Here is a 15,654-nt window from a genome sequence, read left to right as displayed (position 1 = left end):
CCGGCATGGAGCCTGCTTCTCCTTCTGCCTATGTCTCTGCCTCTCTCTCTCTTTCTCTCTCTCTCTGTCTTTCATGAATGAATAAATAAATAAAATCTTTTAAAAACGACAAGTTAAGACATGGTTCCCAAGGCCTGGAAGCTCATAATGTGTGGAAAAACAGATGCTGAAAGTGCCATGATACAGGTAAACACAGTGAATTAAGGAAGCACATAAAACAAACATCTAAACCAGACTGGGGTGATGAGTATAGGCTTCTTCATGGTACTGATAATTGAGCTGCAGCCTAATGTACAACTAGGGTTACTTATGTATGTCAAATAATTAATTGGCTAGAACATTAAAATATATTTGTAAATTATGAGAACACAATTGGTAATCCTATGAGATCTATCTTACCAGCTAATTCAATTAGTTGAATGCATTCAATTACATATTCAGTTTGTTCTCTTAAATTATAGGCCTTTCTCTCTAATTTGACAAATGATTTCTTCAAATCCAACAGTATAGAAATAAACATCAATTCAACTCAACTCTATAATGAGTTTTTAATTGAGCAAATACTGTTTACAAATGATGCTGAGCACTAAAGAAAAGGTATTCAATGTATATCTCAATGAATTTTAGTAAAAAATGCTGGAGTTTATATGAAGAAAGTGAAATCTTACTTGTAAGAAGCACTGTGCCCTGTTGACAGTGGCCAGGAAGTTGGCAAATTCTTTCTCATGTTCAAAATTATTCACCTTGTACCAAATACACTCTGGAACAGAAATATTAAATATAAGCATCTGGTTGCATGACAATAAAATCTACATGAAACAGGGGATCCCTGGGTGGCGCAGCAGTTTGGCGCCTGCCTTTGGCCCAGGGCGCGATCCTGGAGACCCGGGATCGAATCCCACATCGGGCTCCCGGTGCATGGAGCCTGCTTCTCCCTCTGCCTGTGTCTCTGCCTCTCTCTCTCTCTCTCTCTGTGACTATCATAAATAAATAAAAATTAAAAAAATATATTAAAAAAAAATCTACATGAAACATAATTAACACTACTCTAAAGTGACAAATGACAAATATAAACAAGTAATCAGTCTTATATACCTATAAGACTGGCACTGCAGACTGTAACAGGTATGTGGAAGTGACAGAGAGAGGCTCTTCAAAAATTTCATGATATAGAGAAAGCTTATATAGTGAAAAATAAACTAGTAAAATTGACATATAATAAATGTGATTAGCATAAGTCACATAGTAGTCCAAGAGACTATGCATGTATGAATTAAAAGTTTGAGAATAGGGCAGCCCCAGTGGTGCAGCAGTTTGGCACCGCCTACAGCCTGGGGTGTGATCCTGGAGACCCGGGATCAAGTCCCACATCGGGCTCCCTGCATGGAGCCTGCTTCTCCCTCTGCCTGTGTCTCTGCCACTCTCTGTGTCTATGAATAAATTAAAAAAAAATAAAATAAAAAAATAAATAAAAATTTGAGAATACCCCAAACTTCAACTAGGGTGAGCTGGGGATAATATCAGAGTGGTAGAACTTTAGTAAGTGGTAATCTAATTATATCATATCCTATCTAAAGAAAAAATGAGCAGGAAAAGGAGTTAGCCTGGAACCGACTAAAACCAACTTTAAATACCTGAAGAGTCAGGAGTTGCTTACCCAGGAAAGAAACAGTCTGGTCAACAGAAATATGATTTCCAGAGAACCTGATCCCCTTGGAGGAATGAAATGATCAGGCTTTATTTACTATGGTCTGGATGAAAAACTTCCTTATTGCTTTTTCCTTCAAATCTGTAATTAAGAAATCTTCTAATGACTAATTTGGCTCCCATCTATACTGGCAGCAGAGAGGAGACATTGTTGTTGGCAGACATGAATACTTTGGTCACCAAGAAGAATTACTTCTATGATGAAATAGTAAGTTGATATTCTGACTTATATATCAGCCCTCTTTGAATATGGGTTAGCATTAATATGATGATTTGGGAGCCTGAATAGCAAGTTTCTGGACAGATACAGACAAAGAGGGTTTGGATTGTGATGGTCATCAAAATGGAGCCACCCAGAGAGTTTGGGTGGCCATCCAGCAATGTTTCCTTAACAACACATCTCCTTTCTTACTGTCTCCCAAAATTACAAGGGAAGTATACCAGCTCTGAATATATGATTATCAGAGAAATAGTTACAGCATACGAAGGCTCCTTCTATTTAGAATTTGTCACCCTTATAAAAGATATGAACTATCTTGTTCCTTCCTCATTCACCTAATGCTTTTAAGGATCAGTTTTTACCTTCTTGTAATGTTTGACTCAACCAGTGATAGAGCCTCAGTAAGATAGACTCGTCTTTGACACAGTTAATATAGTGAAGTAACAGAGAATTGTTCAACACTGCACCCATCTGAGAAGGCAGCTGCAAAGAGAGAACAGTCAACTAAATATATGAAAAGTAGGTTATAGCAACAAGGAAATCATCAGAAAGCATATATAACAAAAATAAAGGCTATGAAGATCAAACGAAAAATACAGATAAGCACATTATCAAGTCACATACCTCTAAGCAATGGATGTTCTGTAAGAGTTGAGGGAAGCTTTTGAGCTGTTCTAGTGGAAACAATTCATGGCTACTGAGATAATTAGAAAGAATCATCCCTTTTTTCCCACATTCTTTACTGCAGCTACTAGAATTTAGCACTGGTATAACTGAGTAAGAATTCCATTTCTAAAGAAGAAACACAATAAAACAATCAATGGACTAAACAGACTACAAACTAAATGTAAAAGCAATTGCTGAGATGATTCAATTAATGAAGTCTGAATGTGATTTGCATAGAATCCTGGGCAATTAAAATATCTTTAAATATCTGTAATTTCTTCAAATATCTGAGTGGTTAATATTTGTATTTAAAAAAAGGAAGTTGCACAAATCTTTTGGAGTTTTCAATACTTACTCTTTTTACAGGACGGACCTTAGCAGGACCTAACATCAACTTTAGAGGCTCAGGAGGGGGTCCCTGATTCCTTTGCCTCACAGCAAGTAGAGCAGTCTTCCACAAATTCTCTGAATTCTTAAAATAGATCTATAAAAAAATTGTATTAAAGTACATGTGTAGATAACCATAACCCAAAGCAATATAAAATCCCAAACTCTACATTAATTGAAAGAATATTAATTATGAAACATTTTATAGCCATGCAAATCCATTAAGGTCTTTTTTTCTGATCAAGAATCTATTAAATACATCAAAAAGAACCAAAACAAAGTGCCAACCCCTAAAAAAACTTTCCAGAAATAGTGCCACAATACTAGCTCTTAAAAACAGTAATGCTGGGCAGCCCGGGTGGCTCAGCAGTTCAGCGCTGCCTTCAGCCCAGGACCTGATCCTGGAGACCCGGGATCAAGTCCCACGTCGGGCTCCCTGCATGGGGCCTGCTTCTCCATCTGTCTGTGTCTCTGCCTCTCTTTCTCTCTCTCTCTCTCATGAATAAATAAATAAAATCTTTAAAAAAACAGTAATGCTATAAACATTTCAGTTCAAATCTGCAAATTAATTTAATAAAAAAACATATTTCAATCTCAATATGACTTTTCACTCCTTAATCCCTTACCTTCTTCCTCGTCGGCAAAGAGACAGAAATCAAAGTAGGAGCAAAGAACTTATACAGTGACAACAAAGCCTGAAGATGAGGCTGCATTCCCTGAAATGAAATAAGAATTTTCAATTTTGAATCCTATGGAGTAAGGAAGAAAAGTAATGATAAAATAAACAGATTAAACATATACTCAGACCCGAATTTTACTATGTGATACAGCTACAGGAAGATGCAATAGGAAATTAAAAAATAATTAACCAGACATTTAAATCAACTGTCATAAAACTACCCTTGCCAGCCTGTGGACTTCTCTTTTATGACCTTTTCTCCTATTCTACTTCTTCCTTATATTTTCTCTCCTCTTCTCTGCCCATGCCTTAGGTCTACCAGTTGTACCCGCTAGCATGGCTTACTTTCACAGGTAGCATACTCAGGACTCAAAGTTGACTCATTGTTAATTTCAACAGAAAGGGAGGAAGACAAAAAGGGAAGCTAGGAAAACAGGGCAAAGGAAATATTAATATCTTATTATCACAATCCCTGGAAAATTAACTAGGAAATCCAACAACTGGTATGTAATAGTCAAGCAGCTTAGTATAACTAAGACAAAGTCTTAACATAAACATTAATTTTATAATGATAAAAGTCATTACTGCTGGATATTTATGTTAGATATATCTGGCTATCCAGAGAAGCATACCACTAAAATTAATTCTAAGAAAATAGGGAATCCCTGGGTGGCTCAGTGGTTTAGTGCCTGCCTTTTGCCCAGGGTGTGATCCTGGAGTCCCAGGATTGAGTCCCACATCGAGCTCCCTGCATGGAGCCTGCTTCTCCCTCTGCCTGTGTCTCTGCTCCTCTCTCTCTCTGTGTCTCTCATGAATAAATAAATAAAATCTTTAAAAAAAATTTCTAAAGGCAGAAAATGGAACTTAGAAATACAGTATTCCTTTTTTTAAGATTTATTAAATCTTAAATCTTCCAATCGCTGTACTCATTGTCAATTAGTATCAGTGATTGCTTTGAGTTGGAATGTTTTTTGATAGAGCAAATATTTAGTAGAGGAGAGACCTTTAGAACTTATTGTCTAGTTAACTAAACATATCTTGGTTGTTAAAAAGTTAACACTCTTTTCTTTTTTAAAAAGAATGCCAGTTAAACATGGCATATTGAACATATATAACTCTGGGTCCCCTCAAAGCCCCACTGAAAAGTAAAAGCATAAAAAAGGCATAAAGCACAAGTTCAAATGAATAAGTGAGGACACAACAACAAATGAGAGATCCCAATAAGATTTTGGAACCCAGAACAAAACTGGACAAATAGTAACCAACTTAACAAAACAGAAAATAAAACCTAAGGTAGCAACAGAAAAAGGCTTAAAAGCAGCAGATTCATGTTTGAGAATTCTCTAAAAGGCTCAGGAATTTGAGGGACCAGATACCTCTGAAAAGTGGAGGTAGCAGAACTACAAGAAGGACAAAAAACAGGATTGGTTGAAAACCTACGTAAGAAGCAGTTAGAGCCCCAAATTCCTTCACCACACTAACATGAAGGTTTTACTTTTGAAGATGAAACTGAGTTTAGACAACAGGCACAGCTGAGGAAGGGTACCAGGACCCTTCCTTACCCCCTTTCACTGCTTATATCCCAGAGTGCTAGTAGCCAAGTTTATAACCCATGATGGTTAATTTTATGTGTCAAGTTGGCTGGGCCACAGAGTGCCCAGATATTTAGTCCAACATTATTTTGGGTGCTTCTGTGAGAGTGTTTTAGATGAGATTAACATTTAAATTGGTGGACTTTGAATAGACTACCCTCCATAATGTGGATGGCCCTCATTCAATCCGTTGAAGGCTCTCATAAAACAAAAAGACCAGCCTCCTCCAAAGCAGGAGAGAATTCTCCAGCAGCCTACCTACAAGACTTTATCTGTAACAGCAGCTCTTTCTGGTTCTACAGCAGACTGCCTTTGGACTTAAAGTGAAACATCAGCTCTCCAAGGTCTCCAACCTGCCAGCTCCCCCGATTATAAACTTGCTAGCTTCATAATCATGCAAGTCAATTCCTTATAATAAATATCTTTCTAGGGCAGCCCGGGTGGCTCAGCGGTTTAGCGCTGCCTTCAGCCCAGGGCCTGATCCTGGAGACCCAGGATAGAGTTCCACATCAGGCTCCCTGCATGGAGCCTGCTTCTCCCTCTGCCTGTGTCTCTGCCTCTCTCCTCTCTCTCTCTCTCTCTCCCTCTGCCTGTGTCTCTGCCTCTCTCTCTCTCTCTCTCTCTCTCTGTGTGTGTCTCTCATGAATAAATAAATAAAATCTTTTAAAAAAATGAATAAATATCTTTCTATTTATCTATACACACATCCTATTGGTTCCATTTCTCTAGAGAAGCCCAATACAACCCCCTAGGCAGAAGACAAGAGAATTTCTCTCTGGGAAAAGTGACATAGCCATCTGTGAGGCTTCCCAACAAAACATCAAGATCCAACAATGAACAAGTCCTGCTCACATGCAAAAGTTTCCAATCACCATTTTAGTTCTTTCCTATTAAATACGGACAAACAAGGTTTGCCAGGCATTTGAGAAAAGCCTCTACTGTGAAAGACCAAAACTAACTAAAGAAAGGAACTCTGAGGAAACAGAGACAAAGCTGGAAATAGGGAAAAACCATAGTCCAAGTCAGATAGGCTCATGCCTAGCAGAGGAGAAAATTCTAGAAACCATCCTTATCAACCCTCAGACAAGACCTAACTCCCCAACTCTGTTCCAAAGACTGGTCTAACAGTGCCTGGTGTATATATGACAACAACATGCCTGCTCCATTTCCCATCATTCATGGTTGCCACCAGAAAGACAGTTTCTGTATTTTATTTTCTTCATGGATGTATAGAGGGGATACATGCCTTTGCAGGTGTCAGAATTTCATATATTCAATTTATTTGTTCCAACATGCAGATTATGCCTGTTACCATTATACATGTTGGGTTACATGTGAGCACACTATGCCTTCTTGGTGTATGCCTTCCACTATGCTGGACTTGACCAAAATTCAGCTAATCAAAAACAAATATAAATGCATCTTTTTTTTTATTTAATTTTATTTATTTATTTATTTATTTATTTACTTACTTACTTACTTACTTACTTATTGATAGTCACAGAGAAAGAGAGAGGCAGAGACACAGGCAGAGGGAGAAGCAGGCTCCATGCACCAGGAGCCCGATGTGGGATTCGATCCCAGGTCTCCAGGATCACACCCTGGGCCAAAGGCAGGCACCAAACTGCTGCACCACCCAGGGATCCCTACAAATGCATCTTTATGGGGGCACCTGGGTAGCTCAGTCGGTTAAATGTCTGCCTTCGGCTCAGGTTATAATACCAGGGTCCTAGGACTGAACCCCAAGGCAGGCTCCCTGCTCAGTGGGGAATCTGCTTCTCTTGCTCCCTCTGCCCCTCCTGCCTGCTCATGCTTTCACTCTTTCACACGCTTTCTCGTTCAAATGAATTAAAAAAATCTTAAAAAAATAATACATCTTTATAAATGGGCATTGTCAAAGATACAGATGCAGTGAAATGGCAGGACATCTGCACCCCAATGTTTACAGCAGCAATGTCCACAATAGCCAAACTGTGGAAGGAGCCTCGGTGTCCATCGAAAGACGGATGGATAAAAAAGATGTGATCTATGTATATAATGGAATATTACTCAGCCAATAGAAACGACAAATACCCACCATTTGCTTCAACGAGGATGGAACTGGAGGGTATTATGCTGAGTGAAATAAGTCAATCAGAGAAGGACAAACATTATATGGTCTCATTCATTTGGGGAATATAAAAAATAGTGAAAGGGAATAAAGGGGAAAGGAGTGAAAATATCAGTGAGGATGACAGAACATGAGAGACTCCTAACTCTGGGAAATGAACAAGGGGTAGTGAAAGGGGAGGTGGGTGGGGGTATAGGGTGACTGGGTGACAGGCACTGAGGGGGGCACTTGATGGGATGAGCACTGGGTGTTATGCTATGTTGGCAAATTGAACTCCAATAAAAAAATATACAAAAAAATAATAAAATAAAATAAAAATATGTATATATAAATAGGCATTGATAATGGAATAATTTAATAATGTACTATTTAAACTGTTATCAATGAAGCCATACATTTAATGTCTGTATTTAAATTTTTTATACTAAAAACTAATTTTGTATACTAAATAAATAAAGATAAAATAAAATTTTTATACAATCATGTACTAAATCATTCTCTAAACTTGAACATATGCTGTTGTTTCAGTTAATACAAATCAGTAAGATCTTATTTATGCTAAGAATTTTCGTATTCCTTTGAAAGGCTTTGCTGTTAATGTGGGAAAATGTACTTTTTCACAATTTATATTATGGTGAAATAAAACTCCATTTGGACAGAAACATGATCATTAATATCTTCAGAAAACTAAGAGAAGATATTGAACTGATAGAACCAAAACAGAGTTGTAAAACAAGAACAATCATTGAATTGTACTAACAGGAAACCTCACACTGGAGAAGCATGAATGTGCATATGTGTTTGTGTTTTTCATTAAATTTGAATGCTTTTAGGTAAATCATGAAGGGCTTCAGCAGTTAGAATAGACACTATAACTTCCTATTGTTTTATATCCAAAGCTACACAGACTTCTATTACCAGACAAGTTAGTAGAAATAACAATACAAGAGAACTGTAAGGACAGAGATAATGGTCAGAGAATATACTGAAGTTTATGTGTCCAGAAAGGAATGCTTTCCTAGATCACATCCACAAAAATATAACCAAAAACACAAACCAGCCATTTTACTTTAATAGAGTGGTAGTTTTGACTACTCCTCAACACTTAGTTTCTAGCCTTAGCAACCCAGTTCCCTAAACAGTTTTGCTGTTTGCCATCTACATGTCTTTGCTTATGCTGTTCCCTCTGCCAAGGTACCCTTCTCTTCCTTCTTGGCCCAGGCAATTCCTATTAATCTCTTAAAATTTCTCTCAAGCATCATCACTCCTCCTTGACCCCAGTCTTATTCTGATTTTTTATTTTATTGACTAAGCTCCCCAGACAGTAAGTTCTTTGAAGATCATGACTCATTTAATTTTATATCCCCAAAGCCCAGTTCGGTACCTAACCCAAAGTACCAATTTTAGGGCTTTTCAGTACTCACCATTTTGGCCTGAAGATCAAGCAGTTTTCTCACACGAAATGGTTTGACTAGAAAAGGTAAAGAAAAGTACAATGAATGGGGTTCAGAATTAAAACGAATCATGTGGCTCATACAAGCATCTTCTTACAACACACCAAAAATATAAACATCTTGTTCAGTTAAAAGAGTAAGCAGATGCTCTAAGATAAAAGTATTAACAAACAAGTCCCACAAAATCTTGTCATAGAACTAAATCTACTAGTTAGCTTTATAAAGGCCAATACAAATGCTAATTCCACAGAATAATTGTAATACAACTGGAATAAAATACTCACCATTCTCTTTTTTGGTAAGTAAATATAACAAATGGCAGGCATAAGGGCACTGTTAAAATATAAAATTTTTAAAAGAGAAATGACAATATATCTTGAACAGAGTGGCAACACATTTTCCTCGAATGTCAATCTTACACTGATTAAAAGTAAAAAGGATTTCATTGAACAATAGTTCTAAAGCTTTCCTTTTTCATATTACAAAATAGTAGTAAAAACCAATAGTGTTAATTGGTATCTCATTATACCATTTTTAAGTACTTTTGGAATACAGAAACACTGCAGACAATTTGAAAAACAGAAAAAGAAAAAAAAAAGAAAAACAGAAAAAGATCCTCCTACCTAACAAAAATTCATGTCTTCTTTCCAGTCCATATTTATTAAGATACAAACTTAAAACTTTTATCTTGATTCCCCACTTAAAATCATTTTCCCATGTTGTTTGGTCTTCAAATGATCATGTTCAATGATCTTAATATTCTAAGGAGTGGACATACCACAATTTAATTAACCACTTAGCTCTGTTTAGCAAATAGCATACACTCAATAAATTTGTTACAGAAGTTATTGAATGAATGGTTCCTTTATACCATCTCATTTTGAGGGTCCACTTGTTCAGGTTTTATTCTAGACCAGGGATCAGCAAACTATAGTTCATATGTTTTAGTAAATCAAGCTTTATTAGAACATAGCCATGCACATTCATTTATGAATTATTTATAGCTGCTTTCTCACTACAATAGCAGAGCTGAGTAGTTCTGACAGAGACTTTATGGCGCACATACCCTAAAATATTTACTATCTGGCCCTTTACAGGAAAGTTTGCCACAACCTGTTCTAGAAGAAACCATAGGAGAAAATCTTTATGCCAGAGAGTGGCATTTTTTTTTTCTTTCAGAAAAGAAAATAAAATTATAGCCACAAAATAAAACATAAAAGAAAAAGACTCCATAAATTGGAAATCATTAAATTAAGAACATCTGTTTATCGAACAAGGAAATAATCTATCACAGAGATGAGTAAACAACAACCTGCAAGTCAAATCTAGCTCACCACTGGTTATTATAAATAAACTTTTATTGGAACACTGCCACAGTCATTTGTTTATATATTGTCTATAGCTGCTTTCACAGTACACCAGCAGAGTGAGCAGTTGTGAGAGAGACAGTATGGCCCTTACACCTAAATATTTAGTACCTGGCACTTTACAAAAAAATTTGCCAACACTTGCTTCAAATATTAGGAAATCAAAAAAGTAAATTATGCAATGGAACTAGATAAGACAAAAGCAAAGATTTTCTCTAAACAAATTTGTATTTGGTAATCATGAATCTAAACTGTAAAGTCTAATGTATAGCATTCCATATTGCCTATCCTCTACTTAGAAATAGGTTCAAAGATACATCCACGAAGGCAAAAGAAACAAAAGCAAAAATGAACTATTGGGACTTCATCAAGATAAGAAGCTTTTGCACAGCAAAGGATACAGTCCACAAAACTCAAAGACAACCTACAGAATGGGAGAAGATATTTGCAAATGACATATCAGACAAAGGGCTAGTTTCCAAGATCTATAAAGAACTTATTAAACTCAACACCAAAGAAACAAACAATCCAATCATGAAATGGGCAAAAGACATGAACAGAAATCTCACAGAGGAAGACATAGACATGGCCAACATGCATATGAGAAAATGCTCTGCATCACTTGCCATCAGGGAAATACAAATCAAAACCACAATGAGATACCACCTCACACCAGTGAGAATGGGGAAAATTAACAAGGCAGGAAACAACAAATGTTGGAGAGGATGCGGAGAAAAGGGAACCCTCTTACACTGTTGGTGGGAATGTGAACTGGTGCAGCCACTCTGGAAAACTGTGTGGAGGTTCCTCAAACAGTTAAAAATATACCTGCCCTACGACCCAGCAATTGCACTGTTGGGGATTTACCCCAAAGATACAAATGCAATGAAACGCCGGGACACCTGCACCCCGATGTTTCTAGCAGCAATGGCCACGATAGCCAAACTGTGGAAGGAGCCTCGGTGTCCAACGAAAGATGAATGGATAAAGAAGATGTGGTTTATGTATACAATGGAATATTACTCAGCTATTAGAAATGACAAATACCCACCATTTGCTTCAACGTGGATGGAACTGGAGGGTATTATGCTGAGTGAAGTAAGTCAGTCGGAGAAGGACAAACATTATATGTTCTCATTCATTTGGGGAATATAAATAATAGTGAAAGGGAAAATAAGGGAAGGGAGAAGAAATGTGTGGGAAATATCAGAAAGGGAGACAGAACGTAAAGACTGCTAACTCTGGGAAACGAACTAGGGGTGGTAGAAGGGGAGGAGGGCGGGGGGTGGGAGTGAATGGGTGACGGGCACTGGGTGTTATTCTGTATGTTAGTAAATTGAACACCAATAAAAAAAAAAAAAAAAAGAAATAGGTTCAGATTCTGGACATACTTTTAAGAAGTATGAATTTAGATATAGGATTTTTTTTTTAAGGAAAGAAGACATACTATGACCAAGTCTGATATATCCTACACAAAGTACAGTAACTTTCAGTAAAAAATTCAGCACCTCACATCCCTAGGATATAAACTATTAGCAACACAATTTGTCATGCTGGGTATAAAATGAGCGTCACACAATCACTTGCTCTAGGCCCCAGCATAATAGTAGATCTGATATTCTCTTTTAATCACATCTAGAAAGGAAAAACTCTTATGTATCTAAGATTTTACAAATGCCTTTCTGACAAATAGTAACCACTTGCCACTTGAGTCACTAAGGAGTCAGGCTCCCATCAAATTATATGAAAATGACTTGTTGAAGTAATGATTTTAAAAGTTAGGTTCCTTATTTCTTGATCTGGGTGATATTTACACAAATTTGGTCAGTTTATGAAAATTAATTGAGCTCATCACTTATGATATAGGTTATTTTCTCTACATATATCATACTTCAATAAATATTTTTAAGAGACAGAAAAAGGGAGGGGCGCCTGGGTGGCTCAGTGGTTGAGCATCTGCCTTTGGCTCAGGTTGTGATCCTGAGGTCTGGGGATCAAGTCCCATATCAGGCTCCCTGTGAGGAGCCTGCTTCTCCCTCTGCCTATGTCTCTGCCTCTCTCTGTGTGTCTCTTATGAATGGATAAAATCTTTAAAAAAAAAAAGAGAGAGACAGAAAAAGGAAAAAAAAAGTAGATCCCCTTCCCTCTTGCCAAGATGAGCAAGAAACCCATCAATATGAAACTACTCAAGTATACTGCAATTGATTTGACAAATATTTATGAGTACCTTCTATTCATTCACTCATTCATTCATGAAACAAATATTTATTGAGCAGTGTCCAAAACAGACCAAAAAAGCCTGTTCTTATCAAGTTTACATTCTATGTGCTATGAACAGTGTTACTAAATTGTCGGTTTGTAAAAGGCTCAGCTCCTGCCTGGAAGAATTCAGTCTCAGTCTATTAAGCTATTACAAGAAAGGGGAAAGCATGTTTTAGTATTTTTAACTTTTTACAAAGTATGTTTAAACATAGAATTCATTTATTTTACAATTTGGTTGGTTTATGAATAAAAACAATATAAGGTTAAGAGAGAGGTCAAAGGTAAGGGGGAGTCATACTAATTATTCATCCACTCCTGTGTACCACAGAGAAAGCAAGAGGGATGAGCATTCTTACTTTATCTTGTTACTTCAAGGTACTACTCTTTCATTCTTGTACAGAGACTTCCTTGACATTTAGTTCATCCAACCTCACTATCTCCAACTTACCTATATTCACTACTAACCTCTTATTAACTTCCAAAAGTTCACAGAAGACTTAGGCATCTGATTCAGTCTTCCACTCCAACAGTATTCCCAATAACATGCCAGAAGATTTTAATGTTTACATCAACAAATCATCTTGGCCTTAAAGCTTATTGACCTTAATTCCAATAACCTGATTACCATTCATAGAAACATTATATATTAGATACCCTGAATGATCCTGCCTGCTTTCTTGCCAACTCAACAATGTTTCCTTACGTTGTATCCAGCTGTTTAAGTACATTTCTGAGCTGGCATGAAAGCAAAGAAACTGCAATTCCCAAAAACAAAGTTTAAGAGGAAACATTGAATACTGAACAAGCTCTCTCCCCAAGATTTCTGCCAAACCTTAAAAATCTTGAACTTATAACTTTAATAGCTACAAAGGGAGGTAGGAACCAGGTAGGAGATGGTAAAGCTGAGGGCCCACTCAAAGTATGGACTATGCAAGGGATCCATTAGAAAACTGGGAATAGAGGTACCTGGGTGGCTGTTAAGTGACTGCCTTCAGCTTGGGTCATGATCTCAGGGTCCTGGGATCAAGCCTCACATCAGGCTCCCTGCTCAGTAGGGAGCCTGCTTCTCCTACTCCCTCTCCTCTCCCCTGACCCCCCTTCCCCTGCTCAGGCTCTTTCTCTCTCTCTCTCTCTCTATCAAATAAATAAATTAAATATTTTAAAAACCTCAGAACTTCAAGAGCTACATCTTAAGTGTATGGATATGAAATAAAAACAAACCCCACTGTGCTGAAGGGGACAGCAAGTAAACTTGTCTGTTTTAGTCTTGAATTTGGATGAAAGGAAAATAAAGCCTCTCCAAAGAATATGCAACCACAAACCACAGTCCTATATAGGTCTGCAGCTTGAACTTACACTAGTGGTATGACCTGGAAAACCTCAAGTGAAAAATTTAGAGTGCTTCTACCTTAGTTGTACTTCCCAGAAAAACCAGATTGGAGATTTGTACCAAAAATACAGAAAGAACGTTTACAACCCAGTAATAAAAAGATAACCCAATTTAAAAAATTGGCAAAGGATTTCTCCAAAAAAGATACATAAATGGCCAATTAGCACATGAAAAGATGTTCAACACCACTAATCATTAGAGAAATGCAAACAAAAACCAAAATGAAATACCACTTTACATCCAGTAGGATTGCTGTAGTCCAAAAGTCAGACAAATAACATGTGTTCGTGAGGATGTGATGAAACTGGAACCCTGGGATCCCTGGGTGGCGCAGCGGTTTGGCGCCTGCCTTTGGCCCAGGGCGTGATCCTGGAGACCCGGGATCGAATCCCACGTCAGGCTCCTGGTGCATGGAGCCTGTTTCTCCCTCTGCCTATGTCTCTGCCTCTCTCTCTCTCTCTCTCTCTCTCTCTCTCTGTGACTATCATAAATAAATAAAACTTAAAAAAAAAAAAGAAACTGGAACCCTCATACACTGCTAGTGGGAACATAAAAAGGTCCAAACTGTAGAAAACAGTTTGGCGAGTCCTCAAAATTCTAAGCATAGAATTAATATATAATACAGCAACTCCACTCCTAGATATATATACAAAAGAACTGAAAGCAGGGACTTGAACAGTTACTTATATGCCAATATTCATTGCAGCATTATTCACGTTAGCCAAAAGGTGGAAACAACCCAAGAGTCCATCAATGAGTGAACAGATGAAGAAAATGTGGTATATACATACAATGGAGTATTATCCAGTCATAAAAATTAATGAAAATCTGACACATGCTATAAGTTGGATGAAACTTTAAGACATTACACTAAGTGAAAGAAACCAGATACAAAAATTGTATGATTCCACTTATAGGAGGCACCTAGAATTAGCAAATTCAGAGACATAAAGTAGATTATCAGTTACCAGAGGCTTCGAGGGAGGAGGAATGTGTAGTTACTGTTTAATGAGTAGAGTTTCCATTTAGGATAAAGAAAAAATTTTGGAAACAGTAGTGACACAATTAATGCTAATGAATTATACACTTAAAAATAATTAAAGTGGTAAATTTTAAGTTATGAAAAAATATAACAGGTTAAAAAATGAAGCACTGACATGTGCTACAATATGGATAAACCTTGAAAACATTATGCTAAGTAAAAGAAGCCAATCATAAAAGACCATATAGGATTTCATTTATATGAGATGTCCAGAATAGGCACATCTCTGAAAACAGAAAATAGATTTAAAAATAGGCAAAACTTTATTTACTTATTCATGAGAGACACAGAGAGAGAGAGAGAGAAAGAGGCAGAGACATAGGTGGAGAGAGAAGCAGGCTCCATGCAGGGAGCCCGATACGGGACTCAATCCCAGGACTCCAGGATCACGCCCTGGACCGAAGGCAGGCGCTTAACCGCTGAGCCACCCAGGTGTCCCAAAAATAGACAAAACTTTAAAGACAAAAAATTGATTAGGAATTATTGAGGTGGGCAGCCCGGGTGGCTCAGCGGTTTGGCACCACCTTTGGCCCAGGGCATGATCCTGGGGTCCTGGGATCGAGTCCCATGTCAGGCTCCCTGCATGGAGCCTGCTTCTCCCTCTGCCTCTCTTATGGATATATAAATAAAATATTTTTTTAAAAAGGAATTATTGAGGAATCCCTGAATAGGAAGATGGGGGAATGCTAATAGGTATGGGATTTTTGAGGTGATGAAAATGTCCTAAAATTGACTATTCTCATGGTTGCACATATCTGTGAACATACTAAAAACCAGT

At 37.4% G+C, this 15,654-nt stretch overlaps 1 protein-coding gene across 3 annotated transcripts in view; it reads right to left on the bottom strand.

The window, feature by feature from the left end:
• The window catches only part of CENPI (centromere protein I), an 80,136-nt gene that overhangs the window by 49,484 nt on the left and 14,998 nt on the right, over positions 1-15,654 (bottom strand). For all 3 annotated transcript variants that reach the window (XM_038587859.1, XM_038587860.1, XM_038587861.1), the window contains exons 6-12: positions 9,100-9,148; positions 8,786-8,832; positions 3,607-3,696; positions 2,949-3,077; positions 2,552-2,719; positions 2,290-2,410; positions 669-760 (exon numbers count right to left, since the gene is read on the bottom strand). In XM_038587859.1, coding sequence (XP_038443787.1) covers positions 669-760; positions 2,290-2,410; positions 2,552-2,719; positions 2,949-3,077; positions 3,607-3,696; positions 8,786-8,832; positions 9,100-9,148 — 696 coding nt within the window. The remainder of the gene's footprint in view (positions 1-668; positions 761-2,289; positions 2,411-2,551; positions 2,720-2,948; positions 3,078-3,606; positions 3,697-8,785; positions 8,833-9,099; positions 9,149-15,654) is intronic.

This window comes from Canis lupus, chromosome X (assembly GCF_011100685.1).
Source record: "Canis lupus familiaris isolate Mischka breed German Shepherd chromosome X, alternate assembly UU_Cfam_GSD_1.0, whole genome shotgun sequence".
Lineage (NCBI taxonomy): Eukaryota > Metazoa > Chordata > Mammalia > Carnivora > Canidae > Canis > Canis lupus.
The sequence above is the reverse complement of the archived record's forward strand: the minus strand, read 5'-3'. Positions and strand labels throughout refer to the sequence as shown.